Raw genomic sequence first — 13,241 nt, 5'->3', positions numbered from 1 at the left:
GTAATGTATTTTGCTTGCGTATGAGAACAAGTCTTTCTTTGGTGAAGAACCTTCTGTAACATTTCCTTTCACCTGACTTTTAAAATTTTAGTGTGCATATCAACTGAAAAGAGGAAGAGGAGACCATATTTCTCATCTGGATGTAAATAGAGAATATTGAAAATTTCTGATAATATCAGAACATTATGATAATTTGAAATCTAAATATTCCCAGGCTGATAATTACTTTGAGATGCATAGGAGCACTTAGTGATATTCTCAGAATCTGTGATTTAAAATGTAGACTTATATTTAATTATCTTCTGTCTGAATAGAACAAAGCTTTGGACTTGTATTTTAGCTTTTAAAGCTGTCAGGCCTGGTTATTCCATAACATTAAGCTTCTGTCTGTGGGTTTAACATTATAATTAAACTCACATTACTGTAATAGGTATCCTCCATGCTTATTTCTAGGATAACTATCTAATTATTGTCTATTGTCCACTTAACAGCTATAAGGATACTTGAATTCATTTAGATGGTATCTAAGCATAGAAAATGCATGAAAAAGGAAATTTAAAAAATATACTTCCTTAGCACAAAGCAGTTCTTTAGATAATTTCTCTTCTGAAGATATCTTACTAGGCTTCTTTATTTTTTAGCATTTTAAATAAGAAATGAAAGAAAAAATACTATAAAAGAGAAGGTAGAATCAAAAGTTATTTTTAAAAATTAACTTACTGCTTGTAGATTAGAAAGGAAACCAAGACAAATGGCTCATTGGTAAACAACAGTTTGACATGGCGGAGGTGTATGAGGTATTTTAAGAATCCTTCCCTTCCCCAGGATTATTTTGTGAATGATACCTCTCAAGACAGAATTCAGTAATTTGAAACATTCAGATTATTGTTACTACTTCACAGACAGACGAATAGCAAGTTAGGCATGACAGCTGAATTTAGAAAGGTATAGAGGGGTCAGATTCTTCATTTTACTGTGTGTGTTTTAGAAGATGGTTTCATGGCATCACTGTGTGTATTATAAAATGTGGTGGTGTAAATCAATACTATTCTGGACATAGCTTTAATAAATCTGCTTTCTCTGTGAGCACTGAGTGTAGCATTTGAGGTCTTTGAAGCACATATATTGACATCTGGTTATGAGCATTTTTTCACTTTCAAAGTAATAGCTATGCTGCTGTGCTGTACATCAGCCACAGTCACTCTACTTGGTCTGGTTGGGAGTGTACTGTTTTTGGGAGGCCTTGACAAGCAATGATCTCAGTGATTCTAAGCTGCCTTCTCAATTTTTACTGTAAGTGCAAAGCCAAAACCTTCAAAACCAAAGAAAATGCACTAAACTGAAACACTTTAAAAAAAAAAAAAAAGCCTGCTTTAGTTTAGCTAGAATCCTTTGTGCGCCTTTGGGATACCCAGTTGATCTAATTTTTCACTTAATACTCAGCTCTCTTTGTGGAAGATCATAATGTCTTCCTAATACTCTCTGAGAGTCTAAAGTGGTCTATAGGATTTAGAAAGAGTCAGGGTGGCAAAGCTGAATTCAGTGCTGACAAGTATTTGCTCAAAACCCCATGTGTTAGCATCTGACTGATTTTTCCTAAAGGTTATGATTTTGTTATCCGTCCTTGTTCACTGCTTTACTTAGCAATTAATTCAAATATATTGCTTCTGTGATACTTGTTGGACAAGGGCAATGCATATTCATTCATTGTAACAGAGCAGCTACAAATCCACCTGGAGTCTGGCTCTTCAGAAGCAGATGATTTTTAGGAGCTTTAGAACAATGCAGGGCTGAGGTGATTCCAAGAGGAGAACAGATACCAAGACACAAAGGAGGACAGAAAGAGGGGAGTACTCCAACTGGCACAGAGCGACACTGCTAGACATGGAATGCTAAAGACAGTCATAAATGAAAGGCTGACATAATTTCAAGTAGGTGACCAACTGCTCTTTAGGTACCCTAGAGAGCTATAAAAACTGACTGGTAAGTGAGTAAGGATTTTGAATGAACTGCACAGCTGTGAGATAGAAAATACATTATAGAAGTTCACTGAGCATGAAAATGAAATGACTCTTGTGAGAGACATGGGATAAATTTTAAAGACGTGTTGTGGAATAAGAGACAGAAATTGATATTAATGGGGATGATGCAAGGTTTCCAAAATGACTCTAAGATAATAACAGAAGCTTAGATTTTTATATGGATTCTGATATTTTCTTTTGCAGATGAAATATTTTGCGCAGTGATATATTTTTGAATTAGGAAGGAATCATCTTTCCCTCCTCTCCTACTGCTGTTTCCACCATTAGCCTGAGTCACAAGACTGAGAAATATGAAGACATTTCTTAGCTTACAGCTGTTTTGGATAGAAAATAAACATACTATTCTTTAAAAATAAAATTAATTTTTCTAATCTAGTGCTTAAATATTTTCCTTTTTTTTAAAATCTCCCTACTTGCTGAGAAAAAAAAAATTAAATGTAACCTAAATAAAAATGAACAGCGTCTGAAAATTTAGAACTGGAGTGCTGCAAGTTAAATTTCTTTTTCTTAAATTTGCAACAGCATTGTTAACTGGATCCAAATGAAGTAGCTGTATTTATAGATAGCCTGTTCTCAGTTTAGCAGTCACAAGAAGAATGTCTGCTCTTCCAATCAGATATTCCAACGTTACTGATTTCCTCTCTTTGTGACTGAATCTGAAGTAAAAAAAAAAAAAATTACTTAGTTCTGTGTGCATTATTGAGAGACCTCCCATTTCCTAATTACATTATAGTTATTAATTTTTTTTCCTAAATGACTTCTGTAGCAACCCGTTAATGCAATGCAAGATGATTCAAGTCATCTGTGAGAGGGCTGAGATGTGCGATGAATGCAATTAATTTCATTGCAACAGTCTGGTAACTTTTAACTTGCGTAATACTTGTCTGTAAAATTCATTTTCTCAACAAATTTGTTTTCCAGACAGCTTTCTTCAAGGGTCACGCAGCCATTTGGGTGGCTCTTGAAGCAGTATCTGGTCGTGTGTTTTATGTTTGTAGTGTTTGCAGTGCTGCTGCTTGGAGGAGTTTGCAGTCTCCGAGGCGAGCAGCGAGGCGTGTGCGTGGCGCTGTGTTAGCCAGGGCCGCGGTTCACTTTGCTCTCCTAGCCCAGGGGAGCTGCCAGGAGCAAGGCAGCTCATGGGCAGCAAGGCACCATGTGGGCGAGGGTAGGATCATTTCTAGAATGAAGCGTGGCAGTGTGGTGGCACCCCCATAATAATTAGAAACAGGAAAAGAATTTCACCTTGCCTCCACATGAAAACAGATTTAGGAAAAATACCTCTTTGCTTAAAAATGCATTTTGTAGGAAAAAATTCATTTTTCCAGGCTTTTATGACAGGGGAAATCTCTTCTTCTGGGAAAATCTCATGTGACATGAAGTTACAGGATGTTTTTTGGCTGTTGAAAACAGAAATCTAAATTACAGCAGTATTACATTACATGGTCTTTATTTTTCAGTGATATTCAGAGTATTTCAGCAGCCCAGAATACATTGACCAAACATGGAGTGTAATTGCTGATACAGTATCATAAGCACACCTTAACCCTATGTTATTGTCTGAACAGATTATATTAATCTTATATTTACTATCTATGTGCTTAAATATATATGTATGGCAAAGCATATAGGCTATATGGATTTTTAAAACAAAAAAGAACAACTGTGGATGAATAGTTCATTGCAACAGAGCAGCTGATTATAAAACCTGATAATCTTGTTCTTACACACAAAGGTCCATTATGAAAGCCATTCAGCATTTTAAAATATGAATTGCTGAAGAAAATTTCTTTGTAGATGTGCTGACATCTATGATTTTACTGTAAAAATCAGCAGTCTGAAGCCTTGCACCAAGCAGCAGGCATGGTAAAACTAACCTTTCTCTCTCACACGTATCTAAATCACTCAGCATTGGTGGTGTTTTTCTCTTACTACAGTATTTTTTCCAGTGAACAGTGTAAAAATCAAAATGAATGTTAACTGATTATAGCTGGGTGTCAGGACAGTCTAGGAGTGATGTGTCGTCAAGCACATTCTTAGGTGTCACTGTTAGTCAGCTGGAGCTATGTATGGGGAATTTTTTGGTCTGGAAGCTCAGGTTAAAAGATATGAGAGAATAAAAAGTGGAAACATTTTTTCCCTTAATACCAGACTGTATGCTAGTTGTTAGTGGGGAAAATCAGATATGTTTTCAAGGGCAGTTCTCATGAAAAGATTTAGGATAGAGGTTAAAATATAGTTCATAACTATGAGAAAGACTCTCTTCTGAACCTCTCTTTGCTCCCTTTTCTTCCTCTCTGATTTTTTATCAACATTTTATCTAATATTTTACTCTAATGTGAGTTATTTTACTTTTAATAGTGTCCTTCCATTATTTGACATTGATCCAGAGCTCTTTACTGCTCAGTGGCATAGGGTTACTGCAATTTCCTACCTCTGTGCCTTTAATTTTTCTCAAGGGAAAACTGTTTCAGGGCTTAGCATAATTAATTTCTAGCTTAGATTTGCAGTGGAAATAGGAACCAGAATTCTGCAGCATCTTAGCTAAAGGAACAGTTGCTGAATGCCTCAGACATGGACCTAGCAATTTTTCTGACCAGGGTACTTTGTTGTGCATTCATTTCTATAAACTGTTTTTAACAGAGAACTATATATTCAAACTGATTCCACTTGGCAATTAATGATCCCTGTTCCAAGATGTACATGTGGCAGGAGAGCAAGCCATGTATTTCCACTGGCCTAAAGGGGGGACAGGATTTTAATGTGTTAACACACTCACATGCCAGCAACTCTTTTTGGAGGTGAAGTGTAGCATTTGTATTTGCCTCCTGGGAAAGGCACCTTGTTTATTGTATGTTATTTCACCACTTCAGAAGTGATTTGTGTCCTGACAGTTTTGTACAAACAGGGGAAAAAAAAAAATCTCTGTAACGTTTCATTTTACAGTGCTTTGCTGTAAATCCTGAAATTCCTAAGTATGAGATAATTTTTTTTTTGCAATCATTTCAAGTGCTACTGATGCCCAGCAGGAGTGATTCAGAAGCAGGTTGAATGAATATTTTTAGACATTCAATCATTTCTAACCATTGCAACCACTGAGTCAAGGATACATGTGCAAAGTAATTTAAAACAGTTAACAGGTATAAACCAGGTTCTTTTTAGCAAATTGTTAGTCATGAAATGGTTTCAGCTTGCACGGGAATTACATGAGAAACTTCAAAGGGATTATCCTTTCTCCCTTTCTCCTCCCAAGACCAATAGCTGTAAAAAGATGTTTGGGATTAAATCCCTATCCATATATTATGTGGCTAATGTTTAAAATCTGGGTGGATAGAAACAAAATTCAAATACAATCTGATTGCAAATCATGTAAAGGCTCATGTAATGAACAAAGCAAAACAAGTTCTCCGTTGATTGATACTTTTTGAACTAGTAACTGCTTGCAAAAGCAGGAAAAGAAGGAAAAAAAATAATCAAACAGCCCACTCTATAGTCTTATCCTTGTTTTCAAATGTTTCAATTTGTATCACAGAAATGTAGCTGTAATCACATAACAAACACAAATATGCTGAAGATCTCCTGTCCTAAATCTCCTGTGAAAAGACTTAACACTATGATTCATAGGGAAATAGCAAACTTTAGCAGATGATAAGTAGCCTACCTGGGAGTACTGCTTGGCTGTTCTTACAGATTTGCCATCTTTCCCTTGACATGCATGTGATCAACTGTTATTCATTGTATTAGTAGCCAAAATGGATAGTCAAGGGGAAATTAAGAAGGTGGAGATAAAAGGAGAAGAGAGGAATTTGAGAGAAGTGATAAAAAGGGCCTGTTGAGACACAAACATGTTTGGATTTCTTTGGCAACCTACTGCATTTTTGTTTGAAGGCCTTGAACTAAAAACTCAGAGGAAGAAAAGAAGCTAAACTATGAGGAGCATGTAAATGCTGACCGTAGTAGTAAGGAGAAGAAAAAATGTTGAGCTAATACTGCTTCAGGTACCCAGAAACTCATTCTCTTGGAATGTGAGATTTACATTAAATGCCTGCTCAGGATTATGTGAGTAAATGTTGAAATCAGAACTCTTTTCTGAATTAATTCCCTCAATCATGGAAACCTAGTTTTTAGAAAACTTTATGTTCCCTAACTTTTTTCCATTTTTTTACTGGAATTATAATGGTTTTGGAAGGGCACAAAGTGAGAAACTACATGTGTTATAATATACAGTTTCAGAATTTAAGTATGTCTGATAACAAAAAATGAGCCACATTTTCTTCTGGTGAAGACTGGTATGACTCTGTTTTTGCCTGAGATGAGTGTTCAGCCTTCTGTATTTCTTTCCATTATGTACTAATGTCATTGCAGAACTAAAAAGAAAATGAAGTAATCAAAGAGGATTTGTGCTAATGGACATTCTGAACTATAAGAAAACTTCTAGATTTACATATTTTGTGCATTTGTTAGGATAATATCCTTAAACAGCAGGGAGGAGTTGCAGTGTTTAGTTTTTAGCTATGCTTCTTTAGGTATGGTTTCATTTTAACACAGGAAAAATGAGGTGTAACTGTGTTGTTCTTTTCCATCCTGACAGACAAGCCAGTCTTAATGAAGAGGCTGAGAAGTATTATGAAATGGCAGCAGGATTAAGACCTAATGTAAGTACCTTCTTAATGATATCCAGTACATAAGTTGGTGAACATGCTACAGTACTGAACCCTTTGTGTTGAGGAGAACTTCTTGCTGGAGCGTTTGATCTCTCAGCCTGTGTTACATATGCTCTTTTAGTAGTTAATTGCTGGGTATTCAGATGAAACTGTTCCTTTGTCAAACCAATCACTGCACTTTCAAGTAGCCTGGATGGAGTGGTCTAGCCATAAGTCTTGGCCAACATACTTGGAAAAGAATTCTGGATTTAGATTTATTTATCTGTGTTTAAATGTGTTGAGTTTGGAAAGCTTTTCCAATTCCATCTCTTCACTAGTAAAAGAGAATGAAAGGCTATCCTGTGAGCCACAGTTTAAGGAATTTTTAATAATACGTTTATGCATTTTCTTCTGTCATGAACTTCTGGCAAAGGTAAAGATGTTTATCTCTGATGTAGTTGTATATTGGCAAAGAGATACTTATTGTTTGAGCAGATATATATATAGGAGAAGTGGCATGCCTTTTAAGAAGGGAAGCTCATTTCCAATTTTCATTGCATGAGGAATTAAAGAAATAAAATACTTCTTTCTTACCTTTTTTTTTGTACTAAATATTACATTTCTTTTCAATTACCTTCCCATTTTGAGGAAAAAATCATGAATATGAATGAGGCAGAATTTATTTTAGATACATAACACTTTGTCTATGCAATAAATCAAATCTAGGAAAATTTCTGTCACAGAAGTCCACAGTGCCAAATTCCAGGATACAAGTCAGTAAATGCAGTTAAAAAAAAAGAAAAACCCAAGTTTGAAAAAAAAAATACTTGAAAGGGTTTTCAGAGCTAAGAATCAAAAGCAACAACAAAATATAAAAAAAAACCCATAATAACTTATTGTATGAAATTACATATTTCCATACTGTCTCTTAAGAACTCTCAAAAATCTACTTATTTCATTACTTCATACTTTGTGAAATAGCAATAAAGACTCTGTGATTCATAACACTTGCATAATGCAAGACTCTTTTGTTTTTTTTCTGAGAGAATACCTTAATATTGAAAGTATTCCCTCAGCTGTCTGCAGATTGGTACAATTTTTCTTTTCTGTGCTTCATTGTATGCTCAAAATGCTTCTCAGAAACTAAGAAATAAGTTTATTGTGTATAACCCTATATAAATATGGTTATATATTTGAGGTTTCTCAGAGAGCTTTGGAGTGACTGACAGCAAGCTCATAGCAACAGTGCTCTAAAGGTTAGGTATTTCTGATTATTGATGACAAGCTTTACATATTATGACCAAAGAATCATTTTTGAAGAATAAGATTATCAAAACACTTTATTGTAGAAAATTTCTTCTAACTTTGATTAGTGTAAGTAAAAATCTAATAGGTACTGGTGTTCAGCTTTCTTCCAAAGATGATTATACTTTAATGTTCTAGGTGATAGTTTAATGTTCTAGCTAAGCATGGTGTGCATATGGTTTATAACTTTTTAAGAATATTTTATTGGTGCAGAGTGGGAAACTTGTATCCATTTTCACAGCCATTTTCAACTTTCTGATGACTTTACAGGGATATGTCTCAAAAATGTGCACAAAACCACAAGTAGTCATACATATTTTGCTAGTTTTTATTAACTCTCAGATTTGCCATACTAGTTTCAGACTGAGAGGAAACGAAGCCACTTGAGGAGGCTTACTTGGGAGTAAGCAGTTTAATGTGTACATGGTAAGACAGAAGCTCCCAATCTTTCCAAAGGAAAATGGAATGAGAATAATTGAAGGACTGTGTACTTCATGGCTGCATCTGTGCCAATAAATTAAATGTGCCTAGAACTATTCTCTAGTGCTGATTGAACCAGCTGCTTTGAGTGCATCCAGGTATTGTCCTAGAGACTGCAGAGATCCAGGCCAGAGCTGTGTGGAAACCATACTCACAGCATGAAAATGCCCACAGTTGATTTTGGTATTTTGTATGTGGCCTGTGTATCCTCTCCCTGTCATATGAATATGAAGGATCAGCAAAATTATCTGAGTCAAGATGATAACGAAATATCCTTAAACAGAATCAGTGCTTGGAAGGATCTTTGTTTTGTTTTGGGTTTTTTTGGGTTTTTTTTTTTAATCCATCACTAATGGTCTAGAAACATTTCTTGACAGAAAATTCAAACTGCTAGATGTATTAATGTGATGTAATATGCAGATTTCTACCATACCATGTATGTAAACACATACCTATATGTATACTTGTGTGCATCTGTTTAGCTGCTAGTAGGTCTGTCCCCGAATAGCCTCTCAGTGAGAATACTGTGACACCATTGAAGTCTCATTCTGTGCAGTGAATCAGCCTTGTTACTAGTAACAATTAAGTGCTCAAAGAGTCTGATTAAGAAGAGTCTTTCTGGTCTTTCTTCTGGTGCTTTAAACAGTACTGTTTGGTGTGAGTGAATTATGGAGCAGCATCCCAAGTAAACTGGGACTCTGCTTTTTTTCAGTATGACTTTTTTCCTTTGGTTCCCCAGCCACTTGGCCAGATCCCAAGTTGAAGATCCATTTCTTTGTTATCAACTTCTTTCTTTCACTGTACCATGACAATTAAATTATCACTTATTCTTTAGAATAACTTTAGACCAATGCCTAGCTCCTGAGAGATTTTCATCTAGCACAGCCTGAAACAAAACTCAGATTTCCACTCTCCAACATCTGTTCCTTTGCAAATATAACATACTGTATAATATCTCTAATATTGCTACTATAGGATACAGTCCTTAAGAGCAGTAAGAGATTTTAATAATACTGTAAACAAATCTTTTACTGATGGTTAGTGAATTTTTTATGCTCGTTTAGGTATTGGAACACAGTTTTGTTCTCAGCATTCTATCTTCCTTTTGCATCTCTTTCTTTGATTTCTCAACCATTCTTGTTGCTTTTGGAATGAAGCAATACTCTGTGCACAACAATTCCTCATCTGCTCCCTAATCTATAAGCCCTTTGGATCCAGAAACTGCTCTGCTGAGCTTTTCTGCACCCATGTCCAGTTTAAATGGCCATCTGATTTACTACTTTCAGAGATGCTTAATTGGCTATTTTAGTGCTTTTTCCAGACAGCAGTCTCCACTCTTGCATTTGTCTCCTAGACAAGCCCTTTTATTTCAGTGTCTCAAAACGGGAGACCAGCAGTGAGCACCAATATGCCTGCATGTCTGTGTTACATTCTCATTCAACTAATCCATTTTTAGAAAAGTTGTGACTAAGGCAGCTAAAAACATTGCCAGAAACACAGTATTCACTTACAGAAAATGTAACTTCTCTGAAACTTGCAGGCTATTGTTTTTAACAAACCAAGCATAAAAAGATTTTATTTTTGCAATACTGGGGATGATTCATTCATCACTGAACTAATTCTGAGAGGTCTGAGAATACAGTTTATTTTTTTCATTACAAGCCTTATTGCAATGACTGAAGTATTTGCAAGAAAAATATACTCAGTAAAGGAACAATTGCATACAGCAAAGGTGTGTTAAAATGTATATCCACATCTTGAATGCCATCCTTGCTTTTGGATACACATTCTGTCTGCAGATGGTAAAACAATTAAAACACTTTGATACAATAGCTGCACCAGCTGAAAAAGAGCTTGGATGCAAATTAAAAACAAGTTTGGCTGTATTAGTGTTTAAGATATAGACCTAGCTGTTATCTTAATAATGTTCACAATTGGCTTTATTTGCAGTAGGTGGTTATTTATCGTCCATGAAAGTAATTTCCAGACAAATTTCAGAAGAGCAGTATTTTCTGTAGAACACACTGCTGCTTTGAAGATTGGATCAATTTGTCTTTAACTTTACTAAAGAAGCAAGCATTCTCAAGGTTATGTCTATTTTAGCTTTCAGAGAGGCAACTTCCCCTGGACAGCCAAGAGTTAGGGAGGAATCCAGGAAGCAGTTCAGAAAACAAACCTACTTTTATTTGCAATCAGTTATTTCTTACAGGAATGTCTTTTCTTCCTTCAACTATGTAGGTAACCTACAGAGATTAGCCTCCCTAGCCCCTTGATCTTTATGAATGCTTTCCAAAAAATACGTTACTGCATTGTGTGTTGTACCATGATCAAAACAAAATAATTTTAGAGCTTTCTCAGTGAGAAACACATGTGTTTGTTCTAGCAGTGTTGCCTTGAGTGTACATTAATCACGTTAGTCTAATTTTAGTAAATTCAGTTGCATGAAGAAATGAAACCATAAATTTCTTGGACATTTATGCAGTAATTATTCTGAGAGTGAGAATTGCTGAAGAAAAGCTGTATTCAGAGATGATTTCTGTGTGCCCTACATATTGTAATCTTCACAAACCAGGAAATTGTTTTAACAAGTTGTTAGGCTCTAAAATCGGAGCTTTAAGCTTGCTTTGTTGTGGAAAAATCAGGCCTCCAGAAACTGTCTTTAAATTGCCATTCTTTACAAGCATGTGAGATACCAAATTAAGCTTCAGCCTTTGTTCAACTTTTAAGATATCATTTGTGTAATAGAGCTGCATTTCTAATTTTTTAATTCTGAGACTGAAGCCAGTCATTAAAAAGCTGCTCTAGAACCCCCACATATGGCCAATGGCTTTTGAGACGAAAGGGCACTTTGAAGTGTGACCTCAAGAGTATTAAATGAAAGAGAGCTCACCAGAGCCTTAAGACTTTGAGCCACCACCTTGAGCTGATTGGCTTAGGAGCATTCCTCAAGGAGGTGTCATGACCTGTAAGTCACTACCATCCCAACCACATATTAGTGCTGCTTGCAGTCTGGAGCTCGTGACAGCTTTAAGCCCCGTGTCATCAGCACATTGTCAGCTGCAGCTGTTTCCACTCTACCACTTCAAAAGGGCTTGATTAAATGTCTTACTGTAACAACATACATAAAGACACACACAGAGAGTGAGGGGGAAAGGAGAAATGTACCTATAAGCAAAATAAATACAATTTCCACTAGATGGTTTAATCATGATGTGGGGGACTAAACCACTTTTTGACTTGAAGGGATTATGTAATCAGTTAACACAATATCACATTAAAAAGCAGTTTCTACAAGTGCTTCTTTAATTTTTCCCCCCAATGCTGGAGTACAGATTTCATGCCAAAGGCTTCAGGCTTGCAATAAGCTCTACCTCAAGCTGTCTAACTGGTGAAAGAAGAATGCTAGTGATTTCCACATAATTGACTGTAATTTCATAGGCACCTTAGAGATAACATGCTTTCACTGCCTTCTTAAGGAAAGTGCTCATAATTCATGGGGTTTATTCATGGCAGGACTTCTAAAAGAAAATACTTCCACTAGTACATACATCTTTAAAAAAATAAAGTAAATATAGCATTTTTGTCTTGAAACATCTGTAATCAAGAACCACTTTATTATATATTTTTTTCCTTCAATGTTTCTGTGCCAAATTTTCCTATTTGATTTTCTCATGAACAGTCAGTAATTGCCTCTCGTAGCTTTACCGGATTTGGAGTAACTGTGAGGGGAAAAAGCTTAAATGCATTTTGCCAGCTTTGTTAAGGACATGTCCTGTTGTTGCCAGGGAGAATTTTCATAAACTTTTTTAAGAGCTTCTGCTATGTTAAATCTACTGATGATGCCAGTAATGGATGGTTTAGCAGTGATTCTTGCATTGTCTGCTGCTGATCCTCAGCTGACAGAAAAACTGGCTACCCTGGATCCAATGTCACAGCCACACTGGTCCAGGGATACAGCAGAACCCTCACCAGCAATGTATCTGTTGCTCCTGCAGCTGTTTTGAGCAGGTCTGCCTAGTCCCTGTTATTCAAATGTAACTAGGGTCCCTTGCCATCCATACTCCTGGTTTCTGGACCATAGTGCAGATAAAGCTGACATAATTCCCTAGAGAAACAATATATATATGGTTTTAACACCATGTATTATTGTCAGTAAAACATGAAAATTTACAGCTGCAAATCCTTGTTTTAAAATGTTGTTCTGCCTGTTTACTTATTCATTCAAAATAATGAACACATGGTAATATTTTAGCTTTATCTACTGGTGTTATAGGATGACCACAGAGCTGTATTTTTAAGTACAGCTGATCCATCTGTTTAGTTGTCTGCCTGTACTGAAAGTGGAGTAGAAGGAGCTTCTGTTGACTGCCCATGTGCCCTCTGAGCTCCCAGCTTCTCCTGCCCTTTGTCAGGGCTGCACATCTTCCTACTACCAGCACCAGTTGCTGCTAAGCCTGGCATTGTTTAAGGCTTCCTCTCAAGTGTGCCAAACTTTCTGCTTCAATAATGTGAATGGCTGTGGATTCCTTCCAGCCCAGCAGTGCTCTTGGCTTCCTGAAAATGCCTCCTTTCTTTGCTCCTGTTGAAGGTGTGAGGAAAAAGAAAACTTCCCAGGATCCAGTTCTTCTTCTCTTCCTGCTAAAGACTGAACCAATTGTTACAGGGTGTGTAGGACTTTCAGGCACTAAAGCAGGTACTGTGGTTTCCTAATAAGAGGAAAAGGCATGAGTGATGAGAACTGTATTTCCAGATGACATGTTTTTATTTTTTTTTT

The 13,241-nt window shown here is 36.2% G+C and overlaps 1 protein-coding gene across 1 annotated transcript in view; it reads left to right on the top strand.

The window, feature by feature from the left end:
- TMTC2 (transmembrane O-mannosyltransferase targeting cadherins 2) overlaps positions 1-13,241 on the top strand; it is a 235,952-nt gene that overhangs the window by 206,252 nt on the left and 16,459 nt on the right. The window contains exon 11 of the mRNA XM_063154949.1: positions 6,631-6,694. Within this exon, the coding sequence (XP_063011019.1) occupies positions 6,631-6,694 (64 nt within the window). The remainder of the gene's footprint in view (positions 1-6,630; positions 6,695-13,241) is intronic.

This window comes from Melospiza melodia, chromosome 4, assembly GCF_035770615.1.
Source record: "Melospiza melodia melodia isolate bMelMel2 chromosome 4, bMelMel2.pri, whole genome shotgun sequence".
Taxonomy (NCBI): Eukaryota; Metazoa; Chordata; class Aves; order Passeriformes; family Passerellidae; genus Melospiza; species Melospiza melodia.
This window is presented reverse-complemented; position numbering and strand designations above follow the sequence as displayed.